At 38.3% G+C, this 14,705-nt stretch overlaps 1 protein-coding gene and 1 non-coding gene across 2 annotated transcripts in view; both read left to right on the forward strand.

Annotated features, from left to right (window-relative positions):
* HSD17B12 (hydroxysteroid 17-beta dehydrogenase 12) overlaps window positions 1-14,705 on the forward strand; it is a 163,297-nt gene that overhangs the window by 119,109 nt on the left and 29,483 nt on the right. The window contains exons 5-6 of the mRNA XM_060018744.1: window positions 1,365-1,429; window positions 2,277-2,321. Of these exons, the coding sequence (XP_059874727.1) occupies window positions 1,365-1,429; window positions 2,277-2,321 (110 nt within the window). The remainder of the gene's footprint in view (window positions 1-1,364; window positions 1,430-2,276; window positions 2,322-14,705) is intronic.
* On the forward strand, window positions 13,744-13,849 carry LOC132430415 (U6 spliceosomal RNA). The gene has a single exon (XR_009520506.1). It is a non-coding gene; the product is annotated as a U6 spliceosomal RNA (small nuclear RNA).

Here is a 14,705-nt window from a genome sequence, read left to right on the forward strand (position 1 = left end):
TTCAACTAGTTTTGGCTTAACTGTTAACAGATCTTTTATAGAATTGATTTCTAGACCGCTGGTGGGTGGAGAACCTTTTGAATAAAATAAAAATGGATTTGAACCTGCTATTATTTTTTTGTTTAGATACCATCCCTATTCAGATGGGCAAGAATCTGAATTAAATACAGTTTGCTTTGCTACTGTCCTTTGCCTACAGACTTTTCAGACAGGTTTCAGTGATCTTGTTCAAGCCATCCTGACCGAATTGTACCAGTAAAATCTTGAGACTCAGCCTGAAGTGACTGGCGTACTGCTAAATATAGAACTCTTATTGCTTTGAACTGCTAATTTTGTTAGTCTATTGAAAAAGTTACTATTACTACCATCAGGTTTATCAGGCCCAATTCCTTATAAGCTTGAGCAGAACGACCAGAATTTCATTATCTTTTTGCTGCTGAAACCTTTCCTTTCTGATGCTCTACAGTTTTATTAAACATTGCTGTCAGATTTCTGTTTATTATCCAATTATTACTCACAGTTTTTCCTGAACTGAATACTGAATGAAGGCATAGGATGGCTTTAAAGTACTGGTTAAGAGCCTAGCCTCTGAAGTCAAATTTCCTGAGTTTGAATCCTAGCCTTACGTTGCTCTATGATCTTGCGCAAGTTATTTAACCGCTGTGAACTTCAAGCCTTCCCGCGTATCCCAGATGAGGTCTGGGACAGGCTCCCATAGCACTCTGTACTTTGCAATGAAATAATTGTTTTAATCCTTTTTGTTTAGTGCCTTTCTCTTCCTACTGGATAGTTTGCTCCATGATGCCAGAAACTGCCTTTTTCTTTATGGTTTTTCTAGTTCCTGACATGTCTTGCACATAGATGAATGGTAAATTTTGTTGAATGATTAAATGAGCTCTCATTTAAGAGGTAAAGAAACTGAGATGTGTATCATGCGTGACTTACCTCAATTCATACATTTTCTGAAACAGTTATAAGTAGAACTCAAGTTTCCAGTCTCCTACATAATGGTACTTTCCACTCTTTCTATTACACTATGAAAATTGAAGATCTAGAGAGGGGTTAAGCAATACCTACAAATAATTGTGTTACAGAGGCAGAATACACACATACTTAAAGGGACTAGGGAAGTTGAGAGGCAAATAAAAAGTCCTTTTGCCAGGGGTTGGGTATAGAAAGGCTTAATGAAGGAGGAAACATTTGAACTGTCCCTACAGGTAGATTTTGGACAGGTCACTCTAGACATAAACAGCATTTTATGTAATTGTATGTATCATCTTAGTCTTGATATCTTTAATCTCTTTTTTTTTCAGTAAATCTCTAAAATGTATATTTTAGCCAGCTAATGATTTGTCTTATTTCAGTGAACAATGTGGGAATATCGTATGAGTATCCGGAATACTTTTTGGATGTTCCTGACTTGGACAGTGTAAGTCGTTCTTTATAGATTATGGTCACAAAAAGAATGCACGTAGATGTGTGTGAGACAATATGGTATAACGTTCAGGCTCTGAGCACTAGAGTCCAACTAACGGCTGAGGATCACACCCTGGTCCTTCTACTCTACCTGAGTTACCTGGGGAATGACCCAACCATACTTAGTCTCCATCCTCCTGTCTGTAGAATAGGCAGCTTTACAGAGATGTTAGAAGGATTGAATGAGAAAATATTTATCACCTCATTTGTACAGGGCCAGCTTCAATAATAGCTCCAGTTTTTTATTATCACTTTTATTATATCAAAACAGCTCTGTTTAAGTATCAGGATTCTAAACATCAATTTAAAAACCATGAATGTGTTAATATCAATATAAAGCAATATGGTTGATTGAGATAAACTAGCTCTACCAAAATGAAAACTATATCCTTGATGCATGTATAATTCTTTAATAAAAACTAGAAAAGCATATCATTGAAGGAATATGTAAATTTAAAGAAATTATTGAAAATCTTAGATTCAATAATTTCTCCTTTCCATGTTAGCAGAGAGGAAACTGCATATTTATTTTAGGTTTAGTATGTCTTTTTGCTTGCACATTTCACTTGTACATATACCTTGAATTTTGTATATTAGTATGAATTGCTGCATTTGGTAGAAAAGTACTATAACACAGAGTAAAATAAAATCTGCCTCTTTGCCCCAACTCCTCTCATTTTCCAAGTTCTTTATTGTATCTGGGGAAACTTTCAATGCATCTCTGGATCACTTACATATGTATCTAATATGGTTACTTCCATGATCAAATCTATATAAAATTATCAATATTTCTTTTGCAGACCATCAAGAAACTGATAAATGTTAATGTTCTTTCTGTTTGCAAGGTAAGCATCTTCTTTATAAATATGTCATCTTCTTTTGTTTTTTTTCTATTTAAAAACACTGAATCAGTTTGTTCATTTCAGTCAGCTCTTGTTTTGATGTAAGTATATATTCCAGATGAAAGCGATCTATTTCCTCGTGTCTTCAGGAAATAGAACTAAATGCCAAACAGGTGTCTGTATAGTTTTACTTTTTAACAAATGAACATTTATTAAATGCTTCCTATACGCAAGCACTGTAGTAGGCCCTGGGACTACTACAAACTAACTACTATACAAACTAACTTAGGCTGAAGATGGATTGTTTTACAAAGTTTTCATCTGCATATAATTCATCACTGATAAATTGTTTCCATCCCATATCCTCTGTGGTCTACTTAAGGTGATGAGCTAAAGGTTGTGGGAAAGCATCGTATGGGGAGTGTGGGACCATAGGGTAATGAGAGTGATTTTTATTAGCCACACATGAAAACTACTCTCATTTCTAGTTGCTAGGCATTCATTATAGCCGTGTCGCTCGTATATGCCAACAAAAGACACCACAGCTAATATATGATAAAAGGACGAATAGCTAGGAAGTATGAGCATCTGAACACCATTTCCCCCCTTTTTTTTTTGGTCACACTGTGCGACATGCAGGATCTTAGTTCCCTGACCGGGGATCAAACCCCTGCAGTGGAAGTATGGAGTCCTAACCACTGGATTGCCAGGGAATTCCCATTTCCCCTTCTATTTTAACAGTAACTACAATGAGATATCACACCTTGATTATACATACCAGACCAGAAGAAAATATTGCCTGAGGCAGAATTTCCATACGTAATGTTGGGTAGTTTAAATTTGAACATAGTGTTGGAAAAGCCTAATTATTTTCATTAACTCTTATATACTAATTTAAGAAAACCAAAAAAACATTTAGCTCCAAAGTATTAGAAGTGACCAGATAAATATAAATAAGAACGTAATTATTAATTTTTACTCAATGGCGTAGTCTTGATCCTTTTTTCTATTGTGATATTTAAAAGAAAAGCTCTCCTTGGGTCTTCATTTCCTGAGAAATCATAACCCTTACATGGTTGATTTCAAGTTAAAGGACCCTAAAATCTTAACCCTTGGTCGGCTTTTCCTATATGGCCGTGCTTCTCCCTGTGTAACATATATGTTGCTTTTAAAGTATGTAGTTAATTCAGTCTTTATAATTTCAGTCTTTAGCAATATGGTTGATTCAGGTAAACCAGCTCTACCAAAAAGAAAGCTGCATTGTGGATGCATGCACACTGTGTAGCATTTGGTAGCTTGCTACCTAAAGGCACCTCTAATGAATCATATTGTAATATGACAAATAATTTTATAAAACAAATAATCGCTGTATCTCTTCGTTGTTGTTATTAACCAAGATTTTTTCTCAAGTAGTTTGTGAGACAGACTATCAATACAAACAGGTGCATCTGTGATTAGCTTTGGATCAAGTCCCACATGCAGAAAATTAATGCTTTTAAAATGTGGTTAAGGGGACTTCCCTGGTGGCGCAGTGGTTAAGAATCTGCCTGCCAATGCAGGGAACACAGGTTTGAGCCCTGGTCCGGGAAGATCCCACATGCCGCGGAGCAACTAAGCCCGTGTGCCACAACTACTGAGCCTGCACTCTAGAGCCCGCAAGCCACAACTACTGAGCCCGCGTGCCACAACTACTAAAGGCCACGTGCCTAGAGCCCGTGCTCTGCAACAAGAGAAGCCACCGAAATGAGAAGCCCGCTCGCCACAACTAGAGAAAGCCTGCGTCCAGCAACAAAAACCCAGTGCACCCAAAAAATAAAGAAATTAAAAAAAACAAAGCAAAACAAACAAAAAATGTGTTAATGTGCATGTACCTGTATAGTTTTAAAGGTATTTCCCTTGGCATACTATGTAAATGTAATCGTTCTTCAATAATCTGTATGAGGTTTCAAGTTAATTAAATAACTCCATCATTTACTAGTTATATGGCCTTGAGTGAATTACTTACCCTCTGTGCTTCAGTTTTTCATCTGTAAATTAAGGATGATAATTCTCTTTACCTCACAGAGTTGTTTTGGGAATTAAACAAGGTAATATGTGTAAACCTCTTTAGAATAGTACCCAGATCATACTAAAGCCTCTAAAAAATGTTTCTATTACTTTGTTAAACTCAGAGGTGATAAAGATTTTTAGTAAACATGTACAACTGTTACTTTTTTAGCAAGCAAATTATTATTATTATTATTTTTTTGGCTGCATCGGGTCTTCATTTTGGCATGTGGGATCTTTTTGTAGCGGCGCATGGGCTCTTTGTTGCAGCACGCAGGCTTCTCTCTAGCTGTGGCTCACAGGTTCCAGAGCGCACGGGTTCTGTAGTTTGCAGCCTGCCAGCTCTCTCGTTGTGGCACTCAGGCTTAGTTGCCCCGCGGCACGTGGGATCTTAGTTCCCAGACCAGAGATCGAACACACATCCGCTGCATTGGAAGGCAGATTCTTTACCACTGGACCACCAGAGAAGTCCCATAGCAAGCAAATTTTTTGATCAAAATTAATATCACTTCTAGTCTATAGTTTGTTTTATGGTTTTGCCTTTTGAAATGACTGATTTGTACTATTGTTTTGATAATCTTTTCTAATACATTTGACCAAATGCTTAAAAATAATGAGAGTTAGAAAATAATGAGTGTTTTATTATGTACATGTTTCATAATATATTGTAATGAGTTAATCATGAAAAATATTTTCCAGTGTTTAAATCGTATTTTATAGAATTGTGGGATTTTAAAAAATATCTTTATTGGAGTATAATTGCTTTACAATGTTGTGTTAGTTTCTGCTGTACAACAAAGTGAATCAGCTGTATGTATACCTATATCCCCATATCCCCTCCCTCTTGAGCCTCCCTCCCACCCTCCCTATGCCACCCCTCTAGGTGGTCACAAAGCACTGAGCTGATCTCCCTGTGCCATGCAGCTGCTTCCCACTAACTATCTATTTTACATTTAGTTGTATATATATGTCAGTGCTACTCTATCACTTTGTGCCAGCTTCCCCTTCCCCTGCTGTGTCCTCGAGTCTGTTCTCTACATCTGTGTCTTTATTCCTGGCCTGCTACTAGGTTCATCAGTACCATTTTTTTAGATTCCATATATGTGCGTTAGCATCCGGTATTTGTTTTTCTCTTTCTGAACTTACTTCACTATGTATGTCAGACTCTAGGTCCATCCTATAGCATTGTTAATGCTAGCTCCAAATTAGTCTCCTGATAATTTTAATTCCTCTATCAGATAAACTGTGCAAAGTTTTTACTCTAGATACATTAGTATCTTCACCTGAGATCTCCTGCTTGTCAGTACTACTGTGTTTGTGTACCCTTACACTCTAAAACCCTGGCTTCCTCTGTCTCCCAAAACATGCATTTTCGGCTGGCAGTCTACAGAATAGTAGTGATAAAAGGCCAAGGTCCTGACCTTGATCTGTGAGAACCAGTCAGCTTGCTGTGCTCTGCAGTCACACACTGCATCCTTCAAGCAGCATCTGAGCACAGATCAGCGTGTGCTGGTGGTGGTCACCTCATGGCCCTGCTTAAAGATGAGTAGTACAGTGGCGGGAGATGTGGATGAAGCGCCACCAGTCCCACAGCACTGGAGAGGATCTTTCAGTTTTCTTTAAAGTAACGATGAAATAATAATGATGCACCAGTCCTAGTATCTTGACAAATTATAAAATGCTTCTCCCACCTCTTTATTCTTCCTCTTCCACTTTCTTTTTTTCCCATGGGCATGGATACTTTTTCCCACAAAATGAGTCAGAGACAAATGCCAACTTATTAAACATCATGCCCTATCATATTGTGAGCCATACTGATGGGAAGTATCACCAACAGAAGGGCTGGATATATGCTTAAAATTTTTATACGTGAACCTCTTTTTGCAAGTCATATCCCATTTACAAAGCACTAAGGGAGTTCGCTATTTAAAACACTTTTTTGTTAAGCCAAATAATCATCCTTTAATTTATCTTTCATGTAAATATGCATTTTCCTGTCCCTTTGTGATAGGTATTTTTAGTGGAAAAACAATTCAGAATTCTTGATTTATTCATCATGGAATTAGTAACATCTGGAGGACAGCCAATTAGTCTTCACTGTACTATAGGCAGGATCCGGGTCTTTACCATTTCTGTAACACAGTGGACTAGTGATCGTTCAGGTGTGGATATGGTTTGATCAAACAGCAGGAAGTGAGTGGTGTGCAGTGGCCAGAAAAGTAAATTAGGACATGATTGTGCAGGTCCTTGAGTGCTGTGCTCAAGAGGGCAGAGAGCCTTAAAGTAGAAACCAGGTATGATCTGGTGTACATTTTAGAAAGACAGTTCTAGTGGCAGCGGGGCCTGACAATGTGTATTTTATGGTGTGTGTGTTGATCTTGTACTGAGAAGGGGCATTCACCTCGATGGAGTTCTGTGTCTATCACTCCTAGGTTTAGTGTTCTTTCGTGCTGCTGTGATTTGCCCTATAGTATATTTTGATGAATTGTGCCTGTTGTCCTTTAGTTGACTGTGTTATGTTGCAGGCCCAGGGCTACATTTTCAGTATCAGTGGCTGTTTGGAGCCCTGGGGTAACTTAAAAGAAGATGAAAATTAGTCTGGCTCTAGAATCTTACAAGGTTTTCTGGTGGCTGGATATGTGGGGAACCAGGGCATGGATGTCTGCAGCCTAATGCCTTAATACATGTATCAAAAAAGGCTTATATGAGAAAGAGAACAACCTCTTCTCACCATCAATATTGGTCCAAGTTTTTTCTCCTTGCCAAACCACATGATAGGGGCTGACCGTCTGAGAAGTGTGCCAGGAAAGATTGGAAAAGTCAGCTTGCCCTTGTGACCTTGGGTTTGTGCCCCTAATTTGGAGATATTTCCTGGGTAGGGCCCAGCATCCGGTTGGAAGCCTGTGCTGCCTCATGAGTACTGACTGACCTGGCTTGACCTTCCTTCAGGCCCCGGATTAGTGCTTGGTCCATGTGTTCCCATCCTGTATCAATAGGTCAGATGATAAAAATCGTATCAGTCCCCCATTCCAATAGAGGAATAACAGAAGTGAAATATCCTGACCGAGGGAATTACAGGTCATCAGCAGATGAAGTGGCGATGAGTGGTCCCCAGAATATTGAGGAAGAAATATTAACAAGAAGAGTTGTGACTGTAGACCCCTGATGTTCAATTAAACAGTCCAGATTAGCTCTCCCAGGCCTTTGTCTCCCCAGTTCCATCTGATTATTTCACTTTTCATCTTATCCAATAATTTAGGATTATTCCTTTCTTCTCTCTCAGTGACTGCTTAACTGGGCTTTCCCTTTACCAGGTTAGTTGAGGTAACCCAAGGGGTATTTAGAAGCCTTGTTGCTTGCTTTACAGTTTTGCTCTCAATACCTTCAGGGTTAAATTTAGTCTTGTTCTTATTCCCTGCAGAGCAGGAACGTGCCAAGGTGAGGAGAGCAGTGGTGTGGAAATTCTACATAGGTGACTGCTATGGCAGGTAGATCAGCCTTCAATTGGAAGTAAGGTCCTCCTAGCCAGGGCTTTTTTCCTTGTGATTTCAGATGTTCTGTGACTAAAATCTAAGGTAAGGCTTATTTCGCCTCAGGAACAATGACCTTCAGACCAGAAGTGAGGGAGTTTAGAGATAATTTTTTAAAATTTATTTATTTATTTATTTATTTTTGGCTGTGTTGGGTCTTCGTTTCTGTGCGAGGGCTTTCTCTAGTTGCAGCAAGCGGGGGCCACTCTTCTTCGCGGTGCGCGGGCCTCTTACTGTCGCGGGCTCTCTTGTTACGGAGCACAAGCTCCAGACGCGCAGGCTCAGTAGTTGTGGCTCACGGGCCTAGTTGCTCCGCGGCACGTGGGATCCTCCCAGACCAGGGCTCGAACCGTGTCCCCTGCATTGGCAGGCAGACTGTCAACCACTGCGCCACCAGGGAAGCCCGGAGTTTAGAGATAATTAACCCTCCAGTTATTGAGCTACACCCTTCTACAGTAGTTTCAGTTTTATGCCTGGAAGGGGTTTCCATCTCAGAATATGGAGAGTTTGCAAATGAAATTGTTGTATTGCTATTGGTTATTATTAGAGAAATCATGGAAAATGGGGAACGTGCCACAACTCCAGAGACAGGTATATAGAAGTCCACTTTCAAACAGGTAGCACACTGAGCACCAATCCAAAGACAAGTTCTGAAGCAGATCTTCTTTGCATTGTTTGTTTCTGTTTTGAGATCATTTGTTTTAACATCTGCCACATTCGGTGTTGCCTTCCTTCTCTAGGCCTGACTTTCTTTGATTCCTTTAATGACAGACAGTTTGAGGACCTCAAGGCCCCATAGACTCTACACTCCTTTTCAAATGAACATGGCCCAAACCATATTACCTGCACTTCCCACAGTTTACCTAAGTCTTCTGAAGGTACTGGGCCCTGAAGCTGCAACTGGGCTTGGTGAATACAGCGTACGATAGGGAGTGGCCCTTCCTACACATGGATTCCTTAGGAGATTTCCAGACCATCATTCTGACAAATAGAGGGGATGTCCCAACCTTCTTTATTACCTTTCTTAGAACAGAGAAGGAGGTGGGTGGAGGTGTGACCCAAGGAAAAATTTATTAACAATTTCCACTTACAGTGAAGTACCACTGAGTTTTGTTTTAGTTGGGAATGGGGAGGAGGAGTATTAAGCAGGGGATCAGAATTTAGTTCTTCCTTCATCAGATAATCAGCCAAAGTGGAAACTTGAAACCATGTCTCATTAGGAGTGGTTGAAAGAACTAGAGATGTTTAGCATGGAGAAGGGTGACGTCACACGCAGGCACATGCGTGCACACACACATCTAATCAAGGCTAGTTAGCTCAGCCTCCTAAGTATTTTGCAGATCAACTCACTTTTTATCCCCAGTGATGAAAGGTGAGTTCCCTTCTGATTCTAGGCCAGAGGCTGCAAATCAGTTGTCTGTGGGCTGGATGTGCCTACCAACATATTTTGGTTGGCTCCAGCTGTGTTTTCATATTGGGACATTTCACACCCAAATTTCTAGCTTCTCTTGGGAAAAATCTAAGACTAGGGTAACATAGACCTGAACTGCTGCATGGCAACAAGTGATTAGAGCTGAGTAACAGCTGAGCATGCTGAGTAATTAGGCCTGCACTCTCCAGGTTACCACAGTCCCCACTAGTCTGACTTATGCACTCATTTATGTTACCCACCTGGACCTTTTAGACATTGGAGTTCCTGTTCCCCTGTTCAGTAACTGCAAGTATTCAATCTGCTCAAACTGAATCATTGCTTGCTTGGTTGAGTTGAAGAATTTGAATGGCTTTGACTAGATCAATCTCTTCCATCCCCATGATTATCTGAAATCAAATCACTTGGAGTATGAGGCCCTTTGCATGCTTTTGAAAAGTCATTTTTTTTCTCATAATACCACTATGTATTCATTGTACGTCACTTAGCCATAATGCTATGCCCTGCCCATGGGATAGACAATAATAATAAATGTTTGGATGGATGGACAGATGGATGAAAAAACACAGAAGCGCTTGTTTACTTTTTCTTACATGGATTTGCCACTGGCATGTGACCAGTAGGGGGAGCCCTGTATTAATTTGGAAATCCATCAGAAGAATCTCTGTTCAGCAGTCTAGTTGTATTTAATTTAGGGATTATGCTAAGAATTTATCCCCCCGACTCTGCCCCAAGAATTCAAGTTAACAACAGTAGGAAATTTATAAACTGCAGGAAGGAGAGTATGACCCTCACCATTGCCCCCACCCAGGGCTTTTCAGAACGAAGACATTCCAAGTTAATATCTAGAGTCTTTTAATCCACTTGAAAGCAGCTATCATTAAGCTCTTAAAAATTTCCAAATTTGGGGGCACATTTAGCCCTTAGAGTCTCATAGGAATGGGCTGCTTCAGGCACAACCACAAAATGATGGGTTTGCCAAACTACATGACAAGCACTCTTTCCATAATTTTCATCTTAAAAAATGAGGGAGTAGTTGGAGATTGGTTTTAAGGTCCTTTCCAGCTTCAAGTAAAGTTAGTTTATAGGAGAAATGCCTTATAAATGGGTGAAAATGTAAAAATCTCTTTGAGAACTTTAGGAATTATTTTCTCCTACCTAAATCTGTCACTTTTGGAGAAGTCAGCTTATTTGGGGAAAACATAAGTAATAGAAACTCTTAGCATATTATAAAATGCTAAACTTAGAAAAACAGTATGTGATGGCATGTTTGTTCTTTTTGTTTAGAGTTTATAAATTATGGCTTTAGTTTCATTATAATTAATTGGCATTCAGTTCTCTGTTCTGGAAAGTTCTTTTTCTTTTGTTAATTATTTTAACAAAATCAAACCACAATTTATTATAAAAGGAAAAGTTTTTTATGGTGTGGGGCTGAATTTCAGGTTAAGTAATATGGAGTGAGGGGAAATGACAAGGAGGGCTCATAACTTCCACAAAGACTTAAACATTAATAGAGAAGAAAACCAAACAATGCTCAGAGATCTCAAAGCACTCTAAAAACTTTATCTCATTAAGTTTTTCACCCCCTGTGCAGTAAGTATTCTGTTAGCCATACAGGTGAGATTCTAAGAATTTCAATTAAGTTGTATTCTTGGTACCACAGAGCTCAAATTATACAGTTTGTCAAAGGAAATGTGTGCTGTGTCATTCTAGTGTGACTTCAGTGGAGTTACCACCTCATTTCTCCAAAACAGGCATAGTGTAACATCGTTGTTACTTTACGTAATTCTTTTCGCTATTATACTGTGATTTTAAAATTACTGCTAATGATTCCAGTTGAAAATTTGCTTAAGGCATTTGCATCTGTTTCCTTCTAATTTGTGTGGGTTCATTTTTCAGTTGCTTGAATTCAGATCCTGTTTACTCCAAGCAGGTTTCTCTGGGGTAGAGGGCAGGGCAGAAGTGGACAAAATGGCTATTTGTGGTGTCCTAATTATTTGTACTAATAGCCTGGATTCCTGGGGCTTTGCCCAGATTCTACAGCAAGTTGTTGCACTTCCTATTTATATGTAATGGTGATACAGGTGTCAATATTTGTTTTCTTATTTTACTAAAGTATCTTGAATTTTAATCTTTTCACTTGGGTTTTTAGTTATCTTTTTGAGCACTATACAGTAGTGTTTTCTCCATACTGTTTTCTCCAAAATATGACCAAACATCACAGGTTACATGATATTAAAAAAAAAAATGTATTCCTCATAAAATTTTACTTTTTTTGTAATAATTATCAAAGTTTAGATTATACTTACATTGTTTTGGTCAATTGTACACCTATAATGTTTGAAAAAATAAATCTTAAATAAAATTAATCTTAAAAATAATTTGCTTGTAAAAAGAAATTATTTGCTTGTGAAATAATTGCATAATTTGCTTGTGTTGTCAGTTTTCATACCAAACTAAAAAGTGGGAAACTCGGATTGGCTTTTGAGTATAAAATAAGGTTCCTTCTACAAACTCTTGATTACTGATGCCAAAGAAATGAAAAGAAAAAAAGTTTATTCATGTTAATTTCTTTTAGAAATGACACTGATTGTGGGTGCTCTTCTAATTACAACTTCTAATTACAAAAGCAATGCAAGCAGTTGCCAAAAATATGATAAATATTCCAGAATACACGATGGATACATTTTAGTGTAATGTCTTCAAGGATTTTCTAGGCCAGCCAATGCACTTTAAAAAAACTTTTATTTATTTTTTTTATACAGCAGGTTCTTATTAGTTATCCATTTTATACATATTAGTGTATATAGGTCAATTCCAATCTCCCAATTCATCAAGCCAGTGCATTTTTGAGTCAGGTTATCTCAACTGAATGATCTAATAATACTGATTTTGATTTTGTATGAAGTAAATCAGCCTCTTATTTATTACCCAGCCAGGATATACGTAGTTGTGGCAATAAATACCAGTAGATATTTCACTCTTGAGTAGAATATGTGGTGTCCCGAAGAGGAATTGTAAATTGAGCTATTGTTGGTGAAGACTCATTTATCTTTGTATATGTGTATACTCTATGGCCAGCTTGCATACAAAGTGATGTGATATCTTGGTATGAGATAACATATAGTGACCTTTCTCCCTTTGATTTTAGACATCTAGGACTTTTTTGTGGTAAGGATTGTTGAAACCATCACTAAAAAGTATATATAGAGAGGAAACATTTGTTTTGTTTTCTTCTGCAAGAATTTAAAGCTCCCATTGTTGTAGAGGTACTATTACAGGACTTTTATCTACTTTTTAAGAAAGAATTAAATTTAAATTGTTTGCTGTATACTTTTGGAAACAGCCTCAACATAGAAGAAAACAAGTAAAGAAGTCATGTTTACTACTAGTTTTCTAATATTCTCAACCACTGAACTTACAAGTTATGGTAACCTTATTTTAGCGGTATCTTAAGAGGAACAAACATTTTCCTAGTACAGCAAGTATCACCTGCAGGTGGCCTAAAATAAGCATATTGAGTTAACTCCAGAAACAGCCTATAGGCTGTGAGGTGGAGTTCAGATAGATAGTGAGATTTCACAGAAACACTTGGTGTGTGGTATAAATAACCAGATATCAAGATACCAATTGATGCATATAAAGTAAAATGAGAATACTAATAGCTTAATTTAAATATCCTTTGTAAAACTTGATGTTAAAGAGAATTTAGGGGCTTCCCTGGTGGCGCAGTGGTTGAGAGTCTGCTTGCCGATGCAGGGGACACGGGTTCGTGCCCCGGTCCGGGAAGATCCCACATGCCACAGAGCGGCTGGGCCTGTGAGCCATGGCCGCTGAGCCTGCACGTCCGGAGCCTGTGCTCCGCAAGGGGAGAGGCCACAACAGTGAGAGGCCCACGTACCGCGAAAAAAAAAAAAAAAAAGAATTTAATTTGATGTTAACGTAGTGAACCCTCTCTACTTAAACACAGAATACTGAGTTACTTGTATACACATAGCCAGATAAAGAAGGCTTGAAATTGAATTTATTATGACGTGTATTCTGAGTAGAAGGAAAGATAATTTAAGTATAAATAAAGGCATTAATCAATTTTATAAAAGCCGGCAGATTTCAGGTTAACTCTTCTTAGACTTTTCAGTGTTGTTATATTTGATAGATCCGAGAAGATGGTCTATTTTATGGCAAGGAGAAATTATGTAGAGTCAGAACTTAAGAGGAGAAACCAATGAACAGTGCAAAAGAATATAGCTTTTTCATGAGTGGATTTCTGTTTTTGCTGATGAATCATTTGGTCATTGAGCATTCCAACAAGTATTTCTGGCCCTTTAATAGCCAGGTACTGAAAACACTGCTTCTTCCTTTGGGTTAAGTTCTTAAAACTTCTTGAGTTTTAATTCACCTGTATAAAGAATATATTTTAGTGCTCGCTTCAGCAGCACATATACTAGAATTGGAATGATACAGAGAAGATCAGCATGGCCCTGTACAAGGATGACATGCAGATTTATGAGGTGTTCCATATATATATATATTGGTTTTTTTTTTGCGGTATCATGTTGTATACCTTAAACTAATAAAAAGTTATGTCAATTATATCTCAGTGAGATGGGGAGAAAAAAGACTATATTTTGAAGATGTCCACACGTTGATGACCATCAAGGCTGATTTATTGTTTAGCATGCTGTTGATATAATTTTGTAAGTCAGATTATATCTTATGGGGTTTTATTTCGTCTCTGATCATTTCCTGTATAATCTTTGCCATTCAGAAAGGAGACATTTAATATATGACATGCACAGTGTAAGGAAAAAATAGCTCCCAGTGTGTGCATTTGTATTCCCTTAATATCCCAGCTTAAGGTGATATTTCTTATTGGACTGTATGTATGTGTACATAATATGTAATGTGTAAATGTATATCTTGGGGAAAAACCTGAGTTGAACTTTAAAACTCTGCACGACTGCTTATTAAATATTCAAATGGTACTGAGATCCCTGGTCAGAATGAAGGAGTCCATCAGCAGATCTTGTAGACTTTCCTGGTAGTTCTCCAGATTGATCAGTGTCTACAAATCCCATCCCTTCTCTCCTTTTGTGTAGGAAAGCTGAACAGTTAGTGGCTACCCCTGTCAACTCTACTTATCTACCTTGCACTTAACAAGTCTCATTTCCTTACTGCAAATGCGCTTGTGCATGCGCACACGCATACACACGCACAAGCACACATACACACACGCACAAGCACACACACACACACGCCTACCCCTAGATGAGAACATTTTTATTATCAGTCTTCTCCTTCCTCATCCTGTTTCTAGTGATCTCCGGACTTCGGGGAATTGCATAATAGCTTCTTTTCACAAAATGCTTGGGGACCTCTTTA

The sequence above is a fragment of the Delphinus delphis genome, chromosome 8 (genome assembly GCF_949987515.2).
Source record: "Delphinus delphis chromosome 8, mDelDel1.2, whole genome shotgun sequence".
Lineage (NCBI taxonomy): Eukaryota > Metazoa > Chordata > Mammalia > Artiodactyla > Delphinidae > Delphinus > Delphinus delphis.